This window comes from Acanthochromis polyacanthus, chromosome 13, assembly GCF_021347895.1.
Source record: "Acanthochromis polyacanthus isolate Apoly-LR-REF ecotype Palm Island chromosome 13, KAUST_Apoly_ChrSc, whole genome shotgun sequence".
NCBI classification, from domain to species: Eukaryota; Metazoa; Chordata; class Actinopteri; family Pomacentridae; genus Acanthochromis; species Acanthochromis polyacanthus.
The window spans coordinates 28,471,038-28,492,792 of NC_067125.1; the positions used below are offsets into that span (position 1 = coordinate 28,471,038).

A 21,755-nucleotide genomic window follows, 5' to 3' on the forward strand; every position below is an offset into this window, starting at 1 on the left:
CTCTGACCACTCCTGATGCACAGACATGAGCCCATTTCCACGATAATTACATTTTAGAGGAGATCATAATACCTCTTAATGGGAAGGAAAGTCATTGCAATGGACAACTGGTAATGTGATCGTCTACCCATGACTGACACTCAGTTCAAATCTTTAAATGTCCTTATTTCATTACCCTCTAATGTATTCTTTACTCAGTGTGCTGGTGCAGAGAGAAGTGGGGAGAGAGATGAGGGAAGGGATGGTTGAAGATGAGCTACTATCACAAATGCCTCATTTCATGGGTTATTTTTCTGCAGCAAAAAAGCTCAAATTGGATCATTTCTAATCTGATATTTAATCGGCATCTGGCCTCAGCTCTGACCGGCCGTTTGACTCCTTTACTGCAGCATTTAGGGATGGAGTTTGCTGAAGCTGTGTTTGACTTCCTCTCGAAAGGAGCAAACAAAGAGCACAGCCCCGAGCAGCATTGTCAGGCGCGACATGTCATTCATTTTGCCACAATTGCAAGACTTTCTGAGTGTACCTGCCAAAGTAAACAACTCAACATAAGGCTGACCGTCTGTCTGCTGCAGTAAACTTTATTGTTGTATTATGCACAGTTTGGGCAAGACTGGGTCTGGTTTTGACTCAATTTCTTCCATTTGGATTTCTTCGAAATGTAAATTTGAAAAACAGAGATTTTTAATTTGAATGTGGTTGGATTCCATGCAAAATTGTCCACCTACTGCTTTGCATAGCTTTAGATTCACACAGTGCTGCTAAAACAGACTGTAAAGCCTCTAAACTAAAGTCCAATGAGTGCATTGTGTGACAAAACACAAGCAAACAAGCACACAAATGACTTGCAAACAGTTCTTTGTCTTCCTAAAACTTTGCGTAATGGAGAGTAAACACACTGATGCTGAGCGTCTTTGGCTGCTGCAGCATGTGCATGTGTTTGCATAACTGCGACACCGATTGTTTGCTCGGAACCCACCAACGTGACAGAGCTTCTGACTGACTTTTACAGCAGGAAGAAAACAAAAATATTAAATGTGGTTTCAGCAAACATATATGGGTGATACGTGAGCAGCTTCCCAAACAAACCAGACAGATGTGAAAAAAAACAACAACCAAAAAACAGGAAATTGCACAAACAGTGCGGCAGGTCAAACTTTTCCATGCTGTTTGCTCATCGTCACCTCAGTGTGCAGGCTCGGTCACGCCTGCTGGTTGCCTCTGAGGCAGCTGGACCCTCCCCATGGGCAAAGACAGGGCCATCTTCACTGATTTTCATATCTATGCTCACTGACAGAGCGTGTAGGGGAAGAGACAGGCCACTGCTCCGGTGCACACCTGGTGACCAGATGAAGGCTTCAGGGTTCAGCGTCCCCACGTAACTCTGCATATGCAGGCACAACAGGAGAGGCGTGAGACTGTTTTCTGCCTGTAGCTTGTCTTGAAGACGAATGAGGCAGTGGTGCAGGGCCTGGGGGCCCCCGGGCTCCCTGTAGGTGCCTCACTATTGGGTTGGTAGATTAGGTCTGGATCGCAGCTGACATGCCACAGCAGAGAACAATTGGAGGATGGTGGAGAGAGAGAGTGAAGCATTTTCCTCCACTACTTTTTACACAGCCGCCATGTGACTATGTTTGAGATACTCATACCCATTCTGTCAAGGATAAACTTATCGACTGCTGGGCAAATAATCAATCACTTAATCAACAGATGATTTAAAATAAATTGTTGAGGTTATTAAGGAGCTATTTCACTGCAAGGATGTTTGTCTGCTTCATATCACTGTAAATGGAATCTCTTTTGGTAATGGACTGCTGGGCATCACCTTGTGCAGGGGAAATGAGCTTCATCCCTGCACATATCAATACTGATCATGAGAAACCGATGCAGAGCTGTAGGCGTTTCATTTGTATTGTTTAGGTCATTAGAACATAATAATAACAGATCGCCTTCCCAACCGCTTCATATTATCACGGGAAAGACCACATTAGCAGCCACTCAAGTGACAGAAGCCCATTTTCCCATGTTCCCTCCACCACCCCCACCTATTACTTCCCCCCGAGAAGATATATAGCTGGCCATATACATGCCAATGAATCACAGGCCCACTCTGCACACGACACGTTGCCCTTGGATAGGTGTTACTTCTCAAGCTCAAGGTCTAACAACGGGGTAATTATCACAAAGAGCTGAGACAGAGGAGTGTGTTAGAGGATGATATGTTTAACTGAGGTGTGAATGGAGGCTCCTTAATTGCCAGACGTGCAGCACAGGATCAATCATTTGGTGGTTTTTTAAGACGGAATACAAAAGAAGCTTGATAGCTGGATAGCAGATGGAGAGATCAACAGAATCCTGCACGTGAAGAACCAAGATTGCCGGGAAAAGCACTGTGAGAAAGCAATGTAAAGCACATTTGGAGGGCAGAGCGAGGCGGCAAGGAGTTGCTCACCACCACAAAATGTCAAGTAGTGGCGTGCTGATAGCTCAGGAGAGGATGTAGCCCTCTTTTCACAGATCAATAAGTCCTGGCTGTCACATGCTCGGGCCTGGCTCCTGCTCGTGTCTCCACCCTCCACTGTTCCCATAACTCCCATTCACCTCCTGTGTAGCTGCCCACGGGGCTTGCCGAAGGGAGCAGCGCGAGCCCAGAACAACAAAGCTTAGAGCAAGGACACCAGTGGGTTCCCAGCTGACAGAACTGAGCTTTGATCATGATTACAGATTGCTGTGGTTCAGGGCAGGTGTCTTCCTGAGTCAGCAAACACCCTGCTGAGAGCCCATCAATAAGCAGTGGGAAGAACGACTGTTTGAATGCTGCGCCTTCAATGACAACAAACTCTTTAAACCTCTGATACGTGCGTACAAGCTGTCTGCTTTGAATTGTTGTTTTGTTCAGTTGGCTTCCGAGAAAAAGAGGATGCTTGTGAAAACCCACGGGAGCTCCATACTGGATTTCAGATAGGAAATCAAAAAACCCAAAGAAGTTTATCGCAACCACACCCAAGTTAGTTTGTCCCACTCGTGTCATCCGTTTTCTTGTTTTATGAAACCACACAGATTTTTTTCATGTTTTTTTTTTAACTTTATTGACTAGCATCACATTCCAGCAAATGAAAACGCACAGCGACGACACTCAGTGTAATTGTAAAACTCCGGTGCCTTTTCCGTTTGACATTTGGAGTGGCGTATGTGTAGTATGAACGTGTCTCTTCAAAGTGAATGTACGCCGCTGGGGGAGATCTCCACGCACCAGTTGCCAGTAGCCATTCAACAACTGCCCAAGAAAAAGTGCTCGGCTCCTCTTGAGTCTTTCCCAGCGAACGTCTCTAAAGGATAGAGAACAAAGCTGTGGATTGACCAGCAACCATATATTTGCCAGCTTTTCCTTTAGCACCAGCTTTTTTTTCTCCTTTGGGTTGAAAGTGTGAAGAAGAGGCAGGGAGTGTGAGATTCACACCAGCACATGAAAGCTCCGAACCCACGGGAACACAATCCTTTAAAATAATAAGCTGTCAGATTTCCTTAGAAACCTTTGACATTTCATTCCGCACCGTTTGTCTCTACAGTTTTTCCTGTCATGTTAAAACACATTTTTTAAAACCCCCGAATTCATGATAAAAGTAGTTACATTAATACTTCACACAGCTATAAGCATGCTGGCAACTTTAAAAGAGAAAACTCCACTATCTTCAGGTCAGTTCAGGTGGTGCAAAATTTTCATTTCTGCGAATAACCGGCCAGCCACATGTCAAGATATATCCAGTGTTGCGATGAAACGTCTTCTGTAGTGCTTGCATCCGTAGCAAACACTGGGTTTTGGTTGCAGGCAAAAAAGTAAGATCAAGGGTTTGTATCTCTACATTTCGCAGCCACGTTAACAATCAGGCAGACAGGCGTACCGGCTTCTTCAACAAAGCAGTCTGTCAAGCCACCTGATTTTCATCAAGAATTGCAGCCCTGTGCAGTCTGATCCAAAAGTTGGTCTAATCATACAGGAAGAATCTGCCAAGATACATAATAAAGTCCTGCTCATATCCTAGAGGACATTTCCAGCACAGATCAGCAGCCAGAGAGTCCATATGCTTTTCAGCTGCTTTTTAACGGCCAAAACAACGTCTAACTCGCCTCCAACTGCAGCGCCTGGGAAAGTGGAAGCTAAACGATCGCAGAGCTCCAGACACATCGGAGGCTGCAGGAGAAGATGCTGAGATAATAATGGACACTTACTAGCTAGGACCCAGCGGGATATTGCAGGGTCTCTGTGCACCACACAGCTGCCTCTGCATTTATTGACATTTTGTGCATGCAGCCCAAGTCAGTTTACCAGATGTCTTAGAGAATTACCTCAATGTCACCGGTGTCCACTGGCGATGTTCAGTGTCGCTACAGAATGACTGATTTCACACTTACCAACCTCGGTGAGACCCATCACTTTAATACTTTGGAGAGTTTATGCAAATACAGAGGCAGAAAAGACAACACAAAGCAACATCTCATTTCTGGCCGAATGAGAGAAAGATGTCGGTGTTGCACCAGATCAAAACCCAGATATCAAGCTGGCAATCAAAACAGTACAACCTACACTTTGTCCACTCCAGTGTGTGATTGGCAGCCTGCACTGTGTTATCAGCAGGCCAAAGCGCCTGTGACTCCTCAGCTCCTATTATCTCCCTTTTTGCACATGACGAGCTGTTCGGCATCCATCATGAGTGAGGCTGAGTGCTCTGTTGAGGGAGGAGGGAAAAAAACAAAAAGAAAAAAAAAAAACACCCACGCTCTGTCCAGCCGCTTACTCTGTGGTTATCTTCAAATGTCAGATGGTGAAGCACATCACGGTCAAGCTGAAACATGTTGAGCAGAACGGCTTTGGAGGATTTCAATCCCTGATCCAGCAGTTCTCACAAAGATTCAGCGATGTTAGGAAAAATAACATTGACTTCTAACCTGCTATCCCTTTGTCTGAACAGTTTAGCAGGTTGCTGTAACTGTGTTGTGACGACAAACAAGCATCTGAATCTTCTATTTGTGTGATTTAACCCTGAAGCAATCAAATCCGATGTGCGCTTTGTGAATGAGCTGAATTTCATTTTAGAACATATCTTAAGTTTTCCTGCAAATGACATTGTCTAGCAGAGAAAGGAGGAAGCAGAAGGAAGAAATGTGAGATGTCCTGAGAGGAATGCTAATAAAGGGATAGCATTACAGTCTTTTTAGACATGGGATACGTTACATTGCTGCTTCATCAGTCTGTCAAAGTGACGACATTCTGTCATTCAGACATAAGTCACTTTTACGTTAATGTTCTAAATGGTTTAATTCAAAAGTACCCACCACAGTGATGGGTATTTGTGATTCATGCCAGACTAGAAAACACATCAAGTCATGTATAAAGCATAATAATGCAATAATAAGACTAAATCTAAACTAGCAGCAAGCTTATTAAACTGTCCAAATAAATAACAGCTTGTGTATGATTTCCTAAATATGATAATAATCTAACTTTGCCGACAGCAAAGTATCACGACAGCTGAGATGGAGCTCATGATTTAATCTTAGGACAACCGCCATGTAACGAATGATTCAACTGCAGCTGATACCAATAGTTCCTGTCTGATCGTCTGTATGTTGGGAATAATTTATATTCATAATATTAACAATCATTCTAGTGTTGTTTCATGTGTGTAAATCCACACAGCTCTCTCATGGATCCTGCCGCTGCAGACTAAAACTTAGAGGAAAGATTCTTACAAACAACTCGAAGCAACAAACCAAACATCAACTGCTGTTAACTTTTTGCCAGAACCTTACTTACATTTGCTACTGGCAAGTCTCTAATCTAACCTGTTGTCTTCACTGCAGGAGAGTTTTGTTTTCGTGGACATTTAAGTTTGTAACGGATGTTAAAGGGGAACTTCGGTTTTTTTCAACCTGGGGTCTGTTTTCATTTGTCATTTCATACATGTGAGTGATTGAGAAATGAATTTCGACATAGCTCCAGTATTTAGCCAGGCAGGCAGCTTAGCAGCTCAGCTAGCGAAAAGTATGAGGCAAGAGGCCCCCCCGTTTTATTAAAACCGAAGTTCCCCTTTAAATTGTGCAGCCAAGTGAACAAGAGAGGCGCTATGTGGTTTTGGCATACAAATTTTGTCTTTAGTGGTTTCTCTGTGATGTTTATGGACCAATATTGGTGCTGAAACAAGGAAATACCCTTCCCGAAATTGTTTCACACAACCTGGAACTACATCTTGGGTGTGTGCCTATCTGCTAATGTTCAGACTTAAGCTGTGTTGAAAGTATTGCAGAAATGTTACAAGATCTGACCTAGTAAGATTGCTGTCTTGATTTTTACAGAAAGGTTATCAGGGTGCTCATTCAAACTTTCATATGTTGTCAGATTAACAGCTGGAGGCAAAAAACTAAACTTCAGCTGCTGCTAAGGCTTCATCAAAACCTGCATTACATATATTTTTGGTGGGTATTATTAATCTGATCTGTTCTGTCTTCATTGCAGCAAATTTGTATATTCAATGGACCTTTCTGTTCCTTGACTGTGAAGAAGAAATGAGTTTTGTGATTTTGGCATACAAACTTTATCTTTAGTGGTCTCTCTGTTTTTGGACCAATATAGGTTCTGATAGGTGGAAATAGCCTTCCCAAAATTGCTTTGCACAACTTGGGAGCACATCGCAGGTGTGTGCCAATCCACTAATGTTCACTCTTGTGCTGTGTTGGAAGTGCTGGTGGAATGTTACTAGGTTGAGCCTAGTAAGATTGCTATCTTGACTTTTACAGAAAAGTTACCGGGGAGCTCATTCAAAAGTTCAGATGCCATCAGATTCACAGAAACCAGCGCACATCTGAAAGGGGCTTCAGAGTAGCACTATCAGGACAGTCGAGATAGCGACACAGTCAGTAATGATCAAGTCTTAGCTGGCGGTGCAGGAGATAAGGAGTTGTGAGGGATATCACTGGCAGTGGAGCAATGCTGTTCCACTCCCAAAGGCTTGGTTCCACATATAACGACTTTATAATTACAAACGCTCCATTCTGCTTCACTTTAACAGCTGACACCCTTGTCTTTAGTTGTCTCTCTTAAAAGCTTTCTGGTTTCCTTCTAATTTGCCGCTGTAATGGTGGCTACACACAGGTACAGTCAGGCTGTAATGGGGTTCATGTGTTTCATTTAAGGAAAATCTATACTTGGTGCATATGTTCACCACTAGAATAGAGCAGACACTGCCAGAAATAAAACGAAAAATTTGATCCCATTTTTGCTTTTGAATGGATTTAGAATACTCCGCCTTGTGAGGCTTTATTTAAAATGAAAGGCACAACACAAAGGAGATAAACGACAGCGGTCAGTGTTTGCATTATCTTGGAGCTATTCAGTGAAGATTGGTGTTTTCATTATGTTGGTGAGTCTATAAAGCCCGAGAATAACTCATACTAAATCATTTCGATTCATCCACACCATCCCGCTAGAGACATCAAGTCACGCCGCCGGCTCGCGCAATAGCGAGAATACGTGATTAAAAACACGTCGGGTTCAGTCACAGTACGATTCTAAATCACACCCAGGAAAAACTTTCTGTAGTATTCTGATGTAACTGGAGCCAGGCCGCTGTTGCTATGGGGAACCCAACAGAGAGCCGGTGGGCCAGGAACCGGGCGTAGTTGGCTGGAGGTAATGGGAGCGCAACACCAACAGGGGAATCAGACTGGTCCAGTCCCAGAACTGGAGAGCAGACGGCAAAGTCGCTCTGCCGGATCAAAGACTACCTTTGTTCCCCCTGTTTCCCCCTTTGGAAAGGAGCAGAACTCTCAGCTTTCACTTTCCGTGACATTTTGTTTCTGTTCAAGCGAGAGGAACACAGACATGAGTGAAGCAAAAGAAGTGGAAAAGAGAATAAGTGAGTAATGGTAATAAAAGTGCATGCAAGTGGCAGGAGGAGGCGGAGCGGGCACGAAGGGCAGACGGTCTTACTAATGTTCTCTGCTCTTATAACAGGTGAGGAATGAGATAAAGTATCGCTGCTGATATCAGTATCTCCTCCACCAACCACACAGCTATTTGTGTAAGCTGCACCTGACCGAACATGTCAAGACAAGTGCTTGATTTAGCTTCTAATGCTGGTTTATTTATTATAACAACTGTTTCTCTATGACACTTTATATAATAGCCTTCTAAGAGCTCCATGCAGCTCTTCTTCAAAGCCGTTTTATCCACAGCAATCCTATATATGGCCATCTGCTCGGCTGATCTTCATAAACACATACAAATATGGGTAGAGCCGACATCTTCTGCCCTGTTTATAGCCTCCTCTAGCTCTCCTTGAGATGAAGCTTACTTTGTGCATTCCAGAGATCTTGTGTTATCCTTTCTCAAGGCTGCATTTTTGACCGGGTAGCTCAAAATACAACCAGCCACTCTCAACTGAATGGGCGTCCCATCTTGGGGCCTCTTATTCCGCAGCACTTTCACCGCCTTTTGTCTGTTAGCCAGAGAGGACAAATGCCTGACTTCGACTCTTTCATGCTGGGTTTTGTTTATGCCTCGCTGTTGTTGCTGATTTTTTTTTTGCTCTCTCTATCGGGTTCACCTGAAGGCCAGTCAACAAGGTGCCATTTAACTGTTGAGGCTTGGCAACAATCTGCCCGCGGAGGGTAAAAATAGACTTTGGGAACTGAAGTGATGATTAGCAGATATGATGGCGTGTTGCTTCACAAAACTGAAGGCGACTTGTAGCTTCGCCTTGTTTATCTTAACCAACAAACCCCTAACGACGAGACTCCGGGGATTTCTCCAAATGTTGACCCTCTCACTGTCTTTCCTCTGGGTCTGCACCCCCTGCTGCTGTGGAAACCAGATCCTGTAATGGGGAAAAAGGCCCACCCAACTACTGCTGACCAGCTGGAATAAGAGTCTGGGAAGCAAAACAAAACTAACCTCCACTCAAACTCGCACAAACCTCCCCACAAGTGAAGCTGTCGGCCACAAAATGCAGATTATTCTCCAGCTTGTGTCAGCCTTCTGAAAAACTGAAGCATGCACTTTTTTCTTTCCTGAGACATAATTTCATGCGGCACAATTACAGGGTTGTCATTTTACGATAATGATGGGAGTGACATTTTGCTTATTACGACGCCAAGGTGCCTTTGGTGTTTCTTTTCCGCAAGGCTTCTGGAAAAAAAAAAATGCACATTTCGCTCCTTCAGAATTATTTGTGTTGATCAGTAAACACACACAAACACTCTTGAGGGTCTTGCATCTCTAATTTATATAAGCTGAATTTTTAATGGCACAATTCTTGACTCTGTTATCGTTAATAATAACAGACCACGAAAGGAGAGTTGTGAATTTCAGCCAACGCTTTCTCTTCTGCAAGTGCATTTATTAATAGCCTCTAAAATTAAAATTGTAGTGGGGTGGGGGTGGGCAGCAGAATATTTACCCTAAATTCCCAGCATTCCTCAAGGCAGACAGCTATGTGCAGGCCCAGGCGTCAGCAGACAGGACATTAATACACTCAGCCGCACGCAAAAAACTAATCTGCAGGCGCTCGCTGGAAAACATAGAGGTACAAGAAGCTGCAAATTCACACCTAAAAAGAGCACATGTCCCTTTCACACATGCAGATACCGTCAGCGGGTCTTTAACAGAGCGGAGGCCCCTCTCGACAGACGAATGTCCAGGCACAGCTGACCTCGGTGCTCCTCTGATCTGATCTTCAGCTGCCTTTTACGCCGTCTTCACCTGTCCTCGGCGTCTGGCGGCTCGGCCACACGTGTGACCCACTGAGCTCGCGGGGCCTCTCTCTACCCGAGCTGCACACCGACCCTGATCTAATTCTCCCGGAGACAGAGGAGACTCTCTTCCACACATTAGCCACCACGAGAGCTCCGGCTCTCCACGCGGCTCCTAATGCTATTCCTGGCCTTTCAGGGGCTGAGATGCGAGAGACACTTGGACACAATTTAAATGAGACGTCCACAAGTCAAAGGAGAAAATGACTCACTCCTGAGTGGGTGTTCGCATTGCCTTTTAGGATAATGGAACTTTGCAATACAATGCATGTATGTGTCTGCAGTTTCACGGAAAAGGCACTAAAGAAACGCATTACTGAGGATATCTCTTTACCAAAAGCAGACTTCTCTCTTTTCTCTGCTGCCGTTACAGTCGAGGATCTGCCTCCATACATCCAGCTCATATTCTATTTTTTCAACTGGACTGCTATTTGACCTACAAGAGGGCAGCACAAAAGAAGTACTGACCCCACATTCCCCTCACTAGGAGGAACAGGGTATAATTAACTGTAGTGTTAAAGGCACGGTGCCTCTGAGACTGTAAAACAGGGTATGAATACTGAGCAAACTGTTTTATCCCACAGGGCTCAGACCCAATCCATGCAATCCATACTTATTCATTTATTCAGCTAACTCATGGCCTCAGACTCCCTACGAGATGTCTAACGGGTCAAACATGGGCTTTCCGTCTTCTTCAGCCCTAATCAGACATAACATGTGGTGATACAGGTCGGGTTTTTTTCCTCTTTCCCGTGCTCTCCATTTGCGTTTCTAATGAAAGGAGTTTATTCTTGTGACTGAAGTGTTGCTCACTGTAGGTGCAGGCCGCGGCGCTGACATCAAACATGCCCTCCTCAGTGTGTGTCACCAGAAGCGAAGCCTCCACCATCTGTTAAACATCTGTCTCACCAATGACTCATCCAATCACACATATTCACTGTTTTAAGTGTCAGTGGCAAAGATGTGATGTGTGTTAACAATTACCTCTCTTTCTGCTTTGCCCTTTTTCTGGAAAAGCAGAGGAGAAAATCCCAGAAAACTTCACAAAGACACCGATAAGGTTCTTGAATTCTTGGACACACCTCACAATTATTACATAATCTATATTCATTAGCGATGAATATGTCCGTTATATGGGTCAAAGCAGGCAGAGTTGGTAGGTCGGCCAACCACTTTGGCCCAGACTGAAATACTAAATGAATTTCCATGCAATATTCTGAAGAGGATGAATGACTTTGGTTATCTCTTGACTTTTTATCAAATGCCATCATTAGGGCAAATTTCTAACTTGTTCAATGCTTTGGTTTGGTCAATACCTGCATAACTAATGAGCATCCCATCAACTTTAGCTGAATGCTGTGTTTAGATGGGGTGGGCAATATTGGATTTTTGCCGAAATTCAATTTGTCAATGTTTTCTGACTCATTGATAGCACATATCTACCAAAATGCAGAGAACGTCAAGTCAATATACACACTCATTGGTCAACATAGAAAAAACCTACTTCAAGGTGCCATATTTATTTTTAGGTGACATTTTCAGACAAAACTGTCAACTTCAGCTTCATTTTTATGCCTTTATGTGCCCACATCATTGTACATCCTTGGTATTTTTGTGCTAACAAGCAAATGTTAACATGTTACTGCACTGAAGTAGGATAATGAAGCTGGCAAACCTTTCACCTGCCAAGCATCCTATTATATCGTCCATATGAGCGTGTCAGGATGGCGACTCAAAGCACTGCTGTGCCTGAGTTAGTCTGTGTGAATTATTAATTAGTTCATCTATAAAACGGTAAAAAAAAAAATGCTCATCTGAAATTCCTACAGGCCACAGTCAAATTACTTGCTTTGTCCAATCAACAGCCTAAATCCTAAATCCACTTAATTTGCAATTAGCAAAAAGCAGAGCTTTGAGTAGCTCGGACAGTTTTTGATTGTTTGCTTGGTACATTTCTGATAAATTAACAATGAATGAAATAACTGATCACAAAAAAGTCATTCATTCAACTAATAGTTTAATCACTACCAAATTCATTGTCTGAATCCATTCATTCATTCCCCTGTACAGCCAGGCTCCCCTGCTGCCTGTTTTCACAGTTACATTAATGCCAGACACGACTGCAGACACACCAGGCACGTTTTCTGGAACAGTTCTGTTCCCAGTGACACAAAACAACCTGATATGCAGCATGTCTGCTCCTATAGCAGCGAAAACAATGACTTAACAGAGGAATAGACAGAAATAACCCTTCTGTCTGTCCTTTGGTTCCCCAGACTTCCTGTTTGACAAAACTAAATCCCTGTTGATGCTGGGCTTTCCGCCCTATTCTCTCTGTTTCTGTCTCACTCTTGTTTTCTTTTTTGCATTCGTTCTCTCTGTCTTTCTGGCTGAGCCCAGGTCCGCTCTTCGGGTCACTAGGTACTGGCCAAATGTATTTTTTTTTCCTGTTTGCAGCACAGAGAAATCTGCTCAACCACTGCGAAGAAAAGGAGGAGGAAGAGGAGGAGAGCGAGAGAAAGAGATGGAGGAAAAAAGAGGGGAAGGATTCAGATGGGTGGACAGGAAGAATAAATAGGGGAAAGGTGAAACAAGCCTGAAATAGAGAGTTAAAGACTGAGAGCACTGGAAATAATACTGGAGTAACCCGTAAGGGGAAGGGCAGGGAGGGAGGAGTGGGAAAGAGCGAAGGGTGAAGGAGAAAGATAGACCCGAGTGCTGGCGAGAATAGACTGCCTGTGGTGCTCGGGCTATATTTCGATGCTTTCTGACTCTGTCTCAGTGGGGTTGGTGGAGGGTTTAAAGGAAGTGCTCGTTGAGAAAAAAAAATAGCTGCTGGGCTGAATGAGCATCTTACAGTATTACAGCGGTCTGTACTTTAGGTGATCAATCAGCCCGCAGGAAGAGGCATTCACTTTATAACCATCAGAGGCCGGAAACGTAAGCAATGAAGAGCAAGGCAGCGCTCTAAACACCATTACACAAGGCTCCTGTCCACGGTGAGAACTCCTGGCGTTCTCCTCTCAAACATATGGGCCCGTGCTATCTCATTAGTTTTACGCAATGCCTACACGACAGATGAGACAGTGTAGTCCATCATCATCACACCCAACTGGCAGGCCTATGAGGAGCAAGGAATACAGATCGGTTTTGGAAGTAAAAGGATAACACGGCATGTCAGGATATATTTACCCATCGCCCCGGAAATGTCTCGTGATCCGACACCATTAAACAATAACTGTCAAGAGACTCTGTTCCAGACAGTACGTCCGTCCCCCTCCCTTAGAAAGATGAGCTCTTCATCCAGAAGCCGCCCTCATATGGATGCAATTTCATTTTGTTGTACCTCTTGAAAATGAGTGCTGGTGCTGAGAGGGGAGTGGAAGCGCACATTGTGGGACTGGGCCCGATCCAGCTGGCAAGAACTCACAAAGCCGACACAAGGACAAAGCTCCTGGCTGCGCTGGTATGGCTCGGAAACAGGACAACACAAGACTGTGCCAAATAGCCCTTGGCAACATTATAGAAGCCACAAGGGCCGCCCATCTGTAATTTATTTACATGTCTTTAAATTTCTCGCTCGTGCTCGTGCCCTTCATGTACCCTTTGAGCTGAGAGGTAGTGCAGACAGACGTGGTGAAATTAATTTCATCTGGGCTAAGCGAAACATGACCGGGATACTGTATTACATGTGTGCGACCGGTCGCCCCTGCAGGGAACAACGGAGCTACTGAAGGAAGTGATACACTGTTGTTGGCAAACTTAGCAGAAATAAGCAAATTTCATCCCCGGTGCGGCTTCATATCGTTCATTTACTGACATTCCACACCAGTGTGGGCGAACGAGTGGCTGGCACAGAGGTGTAAACACAGTCAATCAACCAGGAAACGAAATGGAGAAGCTTTCCCAGACGGCAACACAGCCAATTATTTGATATTTCAGATCAACTGCAGCTTCAGTGGAGGCTGCTGTGGAAAGTATTCAACCAGCGCGGCCAGAAAGTCTGTGCAAACCGCCGAGGCGATATCCAGAACGCGCTTTGTTTCCCCCCCTCAAACGTCCTCTTGCTCAGACAAACCGACCTAATATGGTTTCATCCACTTGGATTAAATTCTGTCTGTATTTTTAGTCTATTTGAAGGCGCTTCTTCAATTCCACTTTGAAGAAATAAAACATCCAGCCTCAAAGTAAGCGGTCAAAAGATAAATATACGTCAAATAAATTACAAGTTTGTCATCCGACTCTCGGAGACCTCACAGGGGAGCACAAAGCAGAGAGGCATGTGAAAACTCACATTTTTATGATCTCAGTTCATCAAAGATCTGTCAGAACCCAGAGCTAATATTTAATGGAATCGACATTAAATGTCTCCATCAATAATGAATGCTTTTAGCCCGTCCCACATGGATGACATTGGATTTTCCTACAAAAAACTGCGAAGAGCGCTCTGTACTTCTGCAAAATTAGACTATGGATTCCTTGCTGACCACTACCTTCTCTTATCGAGTTGAAAATGCTGCGTTGAGCTATTTCAAACTTGTTTTACCTCCCTGGGGAACGTTACACCTCACAGGTCTGCACTTCCTCTGAAACAGCAGAAGCCCATCTGACGTCTTGTACCCTACATACACACCGTCCCAGCAACCTCTCAAAAAAAGGACAAATGCAGCACGTCACGCATCGCATTGTTTGTCTTATTTCACCTTGAGTTTTGAGGACTCAACACTTTCCTCAATAAAATATAGCTTCAACACCCTCCAGCCTGAAACACTTATATCTCCTGACATTTTTATCAAGAGTTTAAATGATTTCAATCCAGCTGACATTCTCTGCAGGTCAAGGCAATATTTGGAGAGGTTTTTGGGCACGGTGGTTTGAAACAATAATTTATCACTGCCTCTTCTAATGTGGCCAGTAAAGTTCAATGGTGCAAATCAAAACCTTTAGTTTTTTGGATCAGAAAAAAACAGCAGCAGGGTTTTCTGTGGCACACACTGGGTCCACATTTGCATTTTAGGCTATTAAATGGACATCCGCAAATCCTGTTTTGACCTTAAGAGCTGATTCCCAAAACAACATTTTTCTGTCTTTCACATTTTCTAACATTTATTCTACAACAAAGGCACTTCCAAAACTTGTCTCTTCTGTATGTGGTGGTGCAGAAACAGCTTCCTTGATCTTTTCTTGCTTTGCAAACAACAGAAACACTAATTAGTCTTTTGTTTTCTTTGAAAATAGAACGCCGTGATTTTTCCATCAGGTGTGCTGAAAATGGGTCACACTACTCTACTTTTGGCAACTTTGCAATGTTTTCCTCCTAGTTTCAAAAATGATTTGAAGGTTTTGTGGTTTTTTTTTTTTTTTTTAGCTATGGTCGGGTTTGGCATCTGGCTATATCACAAGCCCATTAATCCCTTAAAGCCAGTCACACAATGCATGAATTAAACCGTCTCAGACAAGGGTTTGAGATCTGAGACAAAATCCTTGACGTCGGAGGCCAATTCAGAGCACATGGCGGTCACTGAAATCTCAAAGTTCAATCTGTTTCTGAGAGAAAACCTGAGCCGAGGATAGAAAACTTTCAGACATCTGCAGATTTTCAAACCTATTCTTCAGTTTGGACCCTGCATCACCTGTGCAGCCTGACATTGACACAAAAGGCAGGTTTGGAGAACAATAAGCAACACATCCGATGAGAGTGCAAGAAAATCCATCAAAGAAAAAGGTAAAAACCTGATGTTAGCAGATTCAAGGTTATGGGATAGTTTTATCTCTGCCATAAAATATATATAATGAGAGCATCAAACAGAGCACAGTCTAGTTATAGCTATCTTAAGGGACCTTTATAATTTATCTCTGGCCACTGCAATCTGCATTTCCCAGCCACTCTCTCCTTCAAATGTGACATGGAGCCCTTATTGTCTCCTTCTCAGCTCCTTTGAGTGATCTAGTCTTGTTTCTCAAGCCGCAACGATTTGTCTTAACAGATATCCTGGAGATCTCCTGAACTATCCCATGAGAAAAATCAGGTGTCAGTTTTATAAAGCCCTGCCAATCAAAAGTATTAGGCAGGGAAAGGAGCATCTCATTATGAGTAAGCTCATTAGAAGCTGACCTGGCCCCAGGCTCCCATCACTCTCCCTAATATTTAAATGCCAATGGAGCAGAGCAGTTATCCAATCACAGCTTGGATACAAAAGCATGATTTAAATGGAGGTTACAGCGCTGAGGCTAAATACGAGGTATAGAAGAAGGTAAAAGGAGCGCTTAAAGCGTGGATGTTGAAAACAAACATTAAATAGCTTTCCTCCCGCTGTGAGCATCTCTGCTTGAGGCACCCAAAAAGACAAGGCAACGCTCAGCGGGGGGGGGAGACACAAAATCCCTAACAACCAAATCCAAGTCAAGAATCTTTAAATGTCTGAGCCTCTCATCTGCGCAACAGTCGTTTAGAGTCCACACCGCTGCATAACCAACACGAGAAACTCCAGTGAAGGCAGTTGTTTCATGCGAGTCTGCAGCTCTCAGACCTTTGATTATTGAGCCAGAACACGCTCCGACTCCAACTCTGTGTCCTAGAGGAAATCTGGGTCCGTGCCATTAGCAATTAACAAGCTCTGGAACAACCTCACCTTTTGTGAATTGGGAAGAAACAGCATTACAAGAGGTAAACAACAACAACACGAGCCACAGTGATAGTTATTGTTACAAGTCTTTTGGAGTCGGGGTTGCTGGTAACGAGATAAAGCACTGATAAATCCTTTCAGCTCTAATCTGCTTCATGGGAGTGAGATAAATTACAGGACGATGTGAAGTGGATGTTTTACTTGTGGCAGCCCAGAGGCCCCGGCCTCTCTGGCAAGATGCTCTTCATTAGTGGCCCACAATAGGAGCAGTGAAAACACAAAAGGGGGACGACACCGAGAGCAGACGTTGAACCGTGAGTCTCACCTCGCTATCGCCGCATTTACTTCCCCTCCCTGTTCCTGCTAATTACTCAGATTTGATCACACTTCTCAGCATCCGTTTCACTTGTTCCGCAGCACATCTTTATTTCTCAGCAAGCCGCTCAGTTAACAAGACGTGATTGTTTCCCTCATCAGGTATTTTTTATCCTCTCTCTCTCTCTGAACTTCTTCCCCTGCCTTCCTCGACATTTCGGCTCACGCTTTTTCAAAGTGATAGAAGACAAAACAAGGAACAGCCCACTGAGCTTCCCAGTTGTGTCACTTCCAATTAGCCCTCCTCAGACATCTCTGCCCTTTGGCTCACCGGCGTTCAACTTAAAAAGATCTGAGCAGCGTCCTTTTGTGTTGTTCGCTGCCCTCCTGCACTGTCCCACCATCTAAAGTCATGCGTGTCCGGATTTGTGATTCCAAGAAAGAGAGAAATCGCAAGAAAGACAGACAGGAATTTTTTAATCCTATAACCAAAAATAGCAGCTTGCTGTAACGCTGCATGTATGGGGGGTTGCTGCTGCTGCTGCTGCTGCTGCTGCTGCGTGAGCTTAAAAGGAGGCTTTCCTTACATAAAAGTGCACATTTCTGAATAGACCAGCCAGGCTTCACCTTAATCATCCCCCATATTATACATCATTAATACCGATGTTCATAAGTAGCTAAGCCTTTTAGAATTAGGACATGGTGTGTTGTGGTGGTCCTCTGTAGATTTATCCTTCTGGAAAACCTGGCAGCTCCGTCAAATCTGCCTGCAACCTGCTTTTCTGTCACATCACTTTTTAAAGCCAAACTCGAGTGATGGGGGATTGTAAACAGCCCAAGTGGTGAGCCACAGTATGTGAGCGAATGTTTCTCAGTTAATGAGAGGGCTAGAGCGCCGCAGCTTCTTAAACTAGGGCAGAGAAAATTTGCAGCTTCAATGGAAGTCTTCCCTCAGACCTCACGTCCCGGGAGATGCACATGTGCAAAACTAACAGGACACATAAACAAAAGCTGCTGTGCGGAAATGTGTCCACTTACTGTAGGCAAACAAACAAATAAAAGGGCGTTTTCAGGGGCCGAAGCTGCAGCTCTGACGGGGCTTATCAAAACTGAGGCAAAAGGCTGCGGGATTCTTTGAAACTACAGGGTGAATTCTGCATCAAACGCAGAGCAGAGAGTCGCACTGACATTTTGTGGGCATGTTTACAGCACAAATGATTTTTCATCATTTCAGCAGTCAAACTACAAACAAAAGATTTGAACTGATGCCAAACATCTGCTGCATGCAAGAGGGAGTGAAAGGAAAATGATTGGTCCGAGTAAAACACAGGAAAGTATGATAAAACTCAGCCAAGCTCTGAAGATTTTTTTTCCTTCATCAAATTATACGTTCCACTATCCTTACAATATGCGAGCCCATTCCAAGCTCTCTCAAATGGGACTACAGTCGCACACAGCCAAAAGCTACTCTCAGAATGAGCACATAATGTTGACAAACAGCTCATGCGCCAACACGCTTTATGTGAAATTAACAATCCAGTTTGTTATGTTCCACTTTTTAAAACCATCTCATAAAACAAATCAATCCAGTTCCATCCAGCAATAAGCAATACAGTGAATGTTGCTCTTAAACTTTACAGTGAACAATGTAAAAACGACCCGACTTCATCAAGAGAACACCAGTATCTCACTGGGAGACTTTTCATTTCCTGTGCAGTGAGTATCTGTCTGGCGGCAGGTTTGTCGGCCAAGAAAAGTGTCAAGATTTCTGCGCCTCCTTGTTTTCTCGGCAGGGTGATTTTGTTTCACATCTTGTTTCAGTGAGCAAATTTGATGAGAGGATGATTACAGCTATTAAATCCCCCGTAATCTGTTTAAACATCTATATCTCTGGAGTTGCAGAGAATCTGTAGTGTGTGGATGAAAAGCAAACCATAATGAATGATTGATCTGACTGTTAACTCCCAGATCTTTTTTATTGTAATTGCAATTAGAACCTCTGCACTGCATAATCAGAACTGAAGCACCACATTCTGAAGTTGGGAGAAGAAAACTCACCTCCGACGAATTGGATGCCGCCGGCCACGCGACCGATGGTACGCGAGATGAGGTCAGAGATGCAGCAGCCCATGAGAGCTGTGAGCGCCACCAGCAGGAGGAGGCCACATCCCACACCTGTCACCACGGTGCAGATCCTCCACTCCAGACTCGGGATGCCGTGGAAGGAGGCGTAGCGGCCGCACTGCTCCAGCATCACCGTGGCCTGCCTCTCCTCGTCCCTCACCGGGTAGGAGCAGCGGCGAAACGTGCCAAAGGACACTGGCTTGTCCATCTGCGTTCCCAGCAGCCAATAGGGCATGAAGAAGCCAACGCAGGAAGCAGCGGCACACAGCAGGGACAGCAGGGCCCAGATAACACCCGTACATGTCAGACTAGACGCCATAGTAAACAGTCTGGGGAATGGTTCACACAGTCACTGAACTAACAGCAGTTATACGAGCAGTTGCTGTGTTGCAGGAAGCCTCACAGTGAGCATTTAACACCAGCAGTCTTCACCTTCTCAGTGACTCCGGGTCCCTGTCAGGAGTGAGAGAAACATCCAGACTGAGCACTGACAGACACTTCATCTGTGCAAACAAGTTGTTGGCTTTGGAAATGGCAAGAAAAATCACAGTTTGGTGGGTTGAAGATAAGAAATCTGTTCCCTAGCCATTAGAAGTGCATGATTGCATGATTCACACACACACACACACACACACACACACACACACACACACACACACACACACACACACACACACACACACACACACACACACACACACAATAACAAGAAGCACAGATGTGAAAACAGAGATCCATCAGTCAAATATGGCTTAATCAAGTTTTGGGGCAGATTACTTATTAGTTAGACCTGTTTTGTTTTCTGTAAAAACCATTCCAGAATGACAAAGCATTGCAACACAGATTCACTGTAATTATATTGTGAATAAATTTTAATTATAACCACAAAGAAAGACCAGAAAATAATCGATTCAAGCTGGAAGAGCAACTTCCATCATTTTTGAAGGCTTTTCTTTTAATTGTGGCATAAAATGTTGAGAAAGAACTGAAAAAAGAAAAAAAATCACAGTTATTAGTTCACGCTTGAGGCAGCAATGGATATGCATAATAACTATTCCCATTAGGTGGCCTGTTATTGGAACAATTAGTTGTAATTGAGCATAGTTGCTGAGGATTTTCATTTTATTTTAATGACAATGTTAACTCCCCACAAAAACAGCAATATCATGCATATAATGAACTTTGAAAGGACTGTAAAAAAAAAAAACTGCCCACAAAACCAGTGGAAATTGAGGAGAGCTACTCTGCAGGAGCAGCCACTTCAGGACTATACGGGGATTTTTTTTTCTCTTTTCGTTAGGGGTGACCTCAAGGAGCAACACTACAGCCTATTATCGCAGTGCTACACTGTCGGAATGAAAATAATGGAGAACAAGGCAAAGAAGCGCAGAGGAGGCAGCTTACATGTTGGGAGAGGTGCGCTCGGTGTGCACTCACAGGGTATTTCCATCCGCGGACTCCAGCTGTGTTGGCTCTCAAAGCAAACTTTTTTTCCTTCAGTCGAGGAAAACACAGAGTAAAAAAAATAATAACAGCGACACCTTCGACCTGAGAATGTGGAAGAAAAAATCCCAACAAAAAGTCTCCGCTCACAAATCACTTCCCCCTCATCAGTGCATTTAAAGCGAGGCGCTGATCAATTATTCACTCCGGTGCGGCGCAGAAACGTGCAGCTCTGACTGACTGGACTCTGGTTTCCACATTCTTGCTCTGAGAGGGAGAGAGAGAGAGAGAGAGGGAGGGAGGCGGGGAGAGGAGGAGGGTCCGTGAAGCACTCTCGGGAGGTGACCATCAATCACACAAATCCCCACCCAGGGGCTGGACTCACAGCTACTATCAGTCCTACAAGCTGCTGCTGCGTTCACGGACGCCTTCGACAACTGAGAAACCAGCTGTGTAGCCGAAAAGTGATGAAACCAATGACGTATATATATAGCTATATATATATACGTCATTGGATGAAACTCTCAGGATGCAGCAGCCTATTTAGTGACAAAAATTTTAAACAGAAATAATAAAAAACCACAAGCAAGTTGTGAAAAGCATATTTAAAAGTAAATACGATGTGCCTGAGGAGATAACCCTTGCAGAGTCACGAACTTCTTTTAAGCCATTTCTTAAACCCCACTTTTATAGACTTGCTTTTTTCTGAAGTTTGCTTTTAGCTTTAATTAGTTTAAGCATTCTATTCTGTATTTATGCACTAGTTCTCTGTTTATTTTATATGTCCTCTTTTGCTTTATTTTAATTTTCGCTGCCTTGTTTTTTGGTATGATCTTTAATTCCCTAATTATCTAGTTTTTGGACTTATAATTTCTCATTTTTAATCTTCAGTCTTATTCTTTAATGTTTTAAACTGCCTTGTTCCCTCGTTTGATGTGTGCGCTAATCAAGCTAATTACTCATTTAACTAATTATTATTTTTACTATTTATTTTATTTGGCTGCTCTGCCTTGTCTCCTAATGTTTTGCTTGATTGCCTCTGTGCTATGTAAATAAAGTATTTTTATTACTACTGCTACTTATTCTTCTTATTCCCATTACTAAATAAATGTAAAGTAAAAAAAAAAACATATAAAAAAGTATCAGGGACTTGAATGTGCTACTTGACTGGCTGAAAAAATTAGTTTCACTCACATTCAAATAAAATTTGTTAAAACATGTAAAGATTTTCAGCTCTATCTTATGCTTTTTATTTATAAATTTTAAGCGATCTCTTATATGCCACAACATTAAACTATATTAGTTACTTTATTTCACACAAAAAAGTGTTGGAATGGTTGTGTTGCTGCATGTCCATGGTTCTTAATTATGCGCTTATCCGTGTACGTTAACCACGTTTGTTTTGAACGTCTCATCTGGAAATATAATGACATCTCTTAG

The 21,755-nt window shown here is 43.5% G+C and overlaps 1 protein-coding gene across 2 annotated transcripts in view; it reads right to left on the minus strand.

Annotated features, from left to right (window-relative positions):
• LOC110947827 (LHFPL tetraspan subfamily member 6 protein) overlaps positions 1 to 20,613 on the minus strand; it is a 44,149-nt gene extending 23,536 nt beyond the window's left edge. Inside the window, exons 1-2 of one of the 2 annotated variants that reach the window (XM_051957697.1) lie at positions 20,310 to 20,613; positions 18,807 to 19,325 (exon numbers count right to left, since the gene is read on the minus strand). In XM_051957697.1, the coding sequence (XP_051813657.1) occupies positions 18,807 to 19,191 (385 nt within the window). In that variant the 5' untranslated portion in view covers positions 19,192 to 19,325; positions 20,310 to 20,613. Of the gene's footprint in view, positions 1 to 18,806; positions 19,326 to 20,276 lie in introns of both variants that reach the window. The other variant, XM_022189107.2, reaches the window with a different exon arrangement.
• Between the last annotated feature and the right edge of the window lie 1,142 nt (positions 20,614 to 21,755).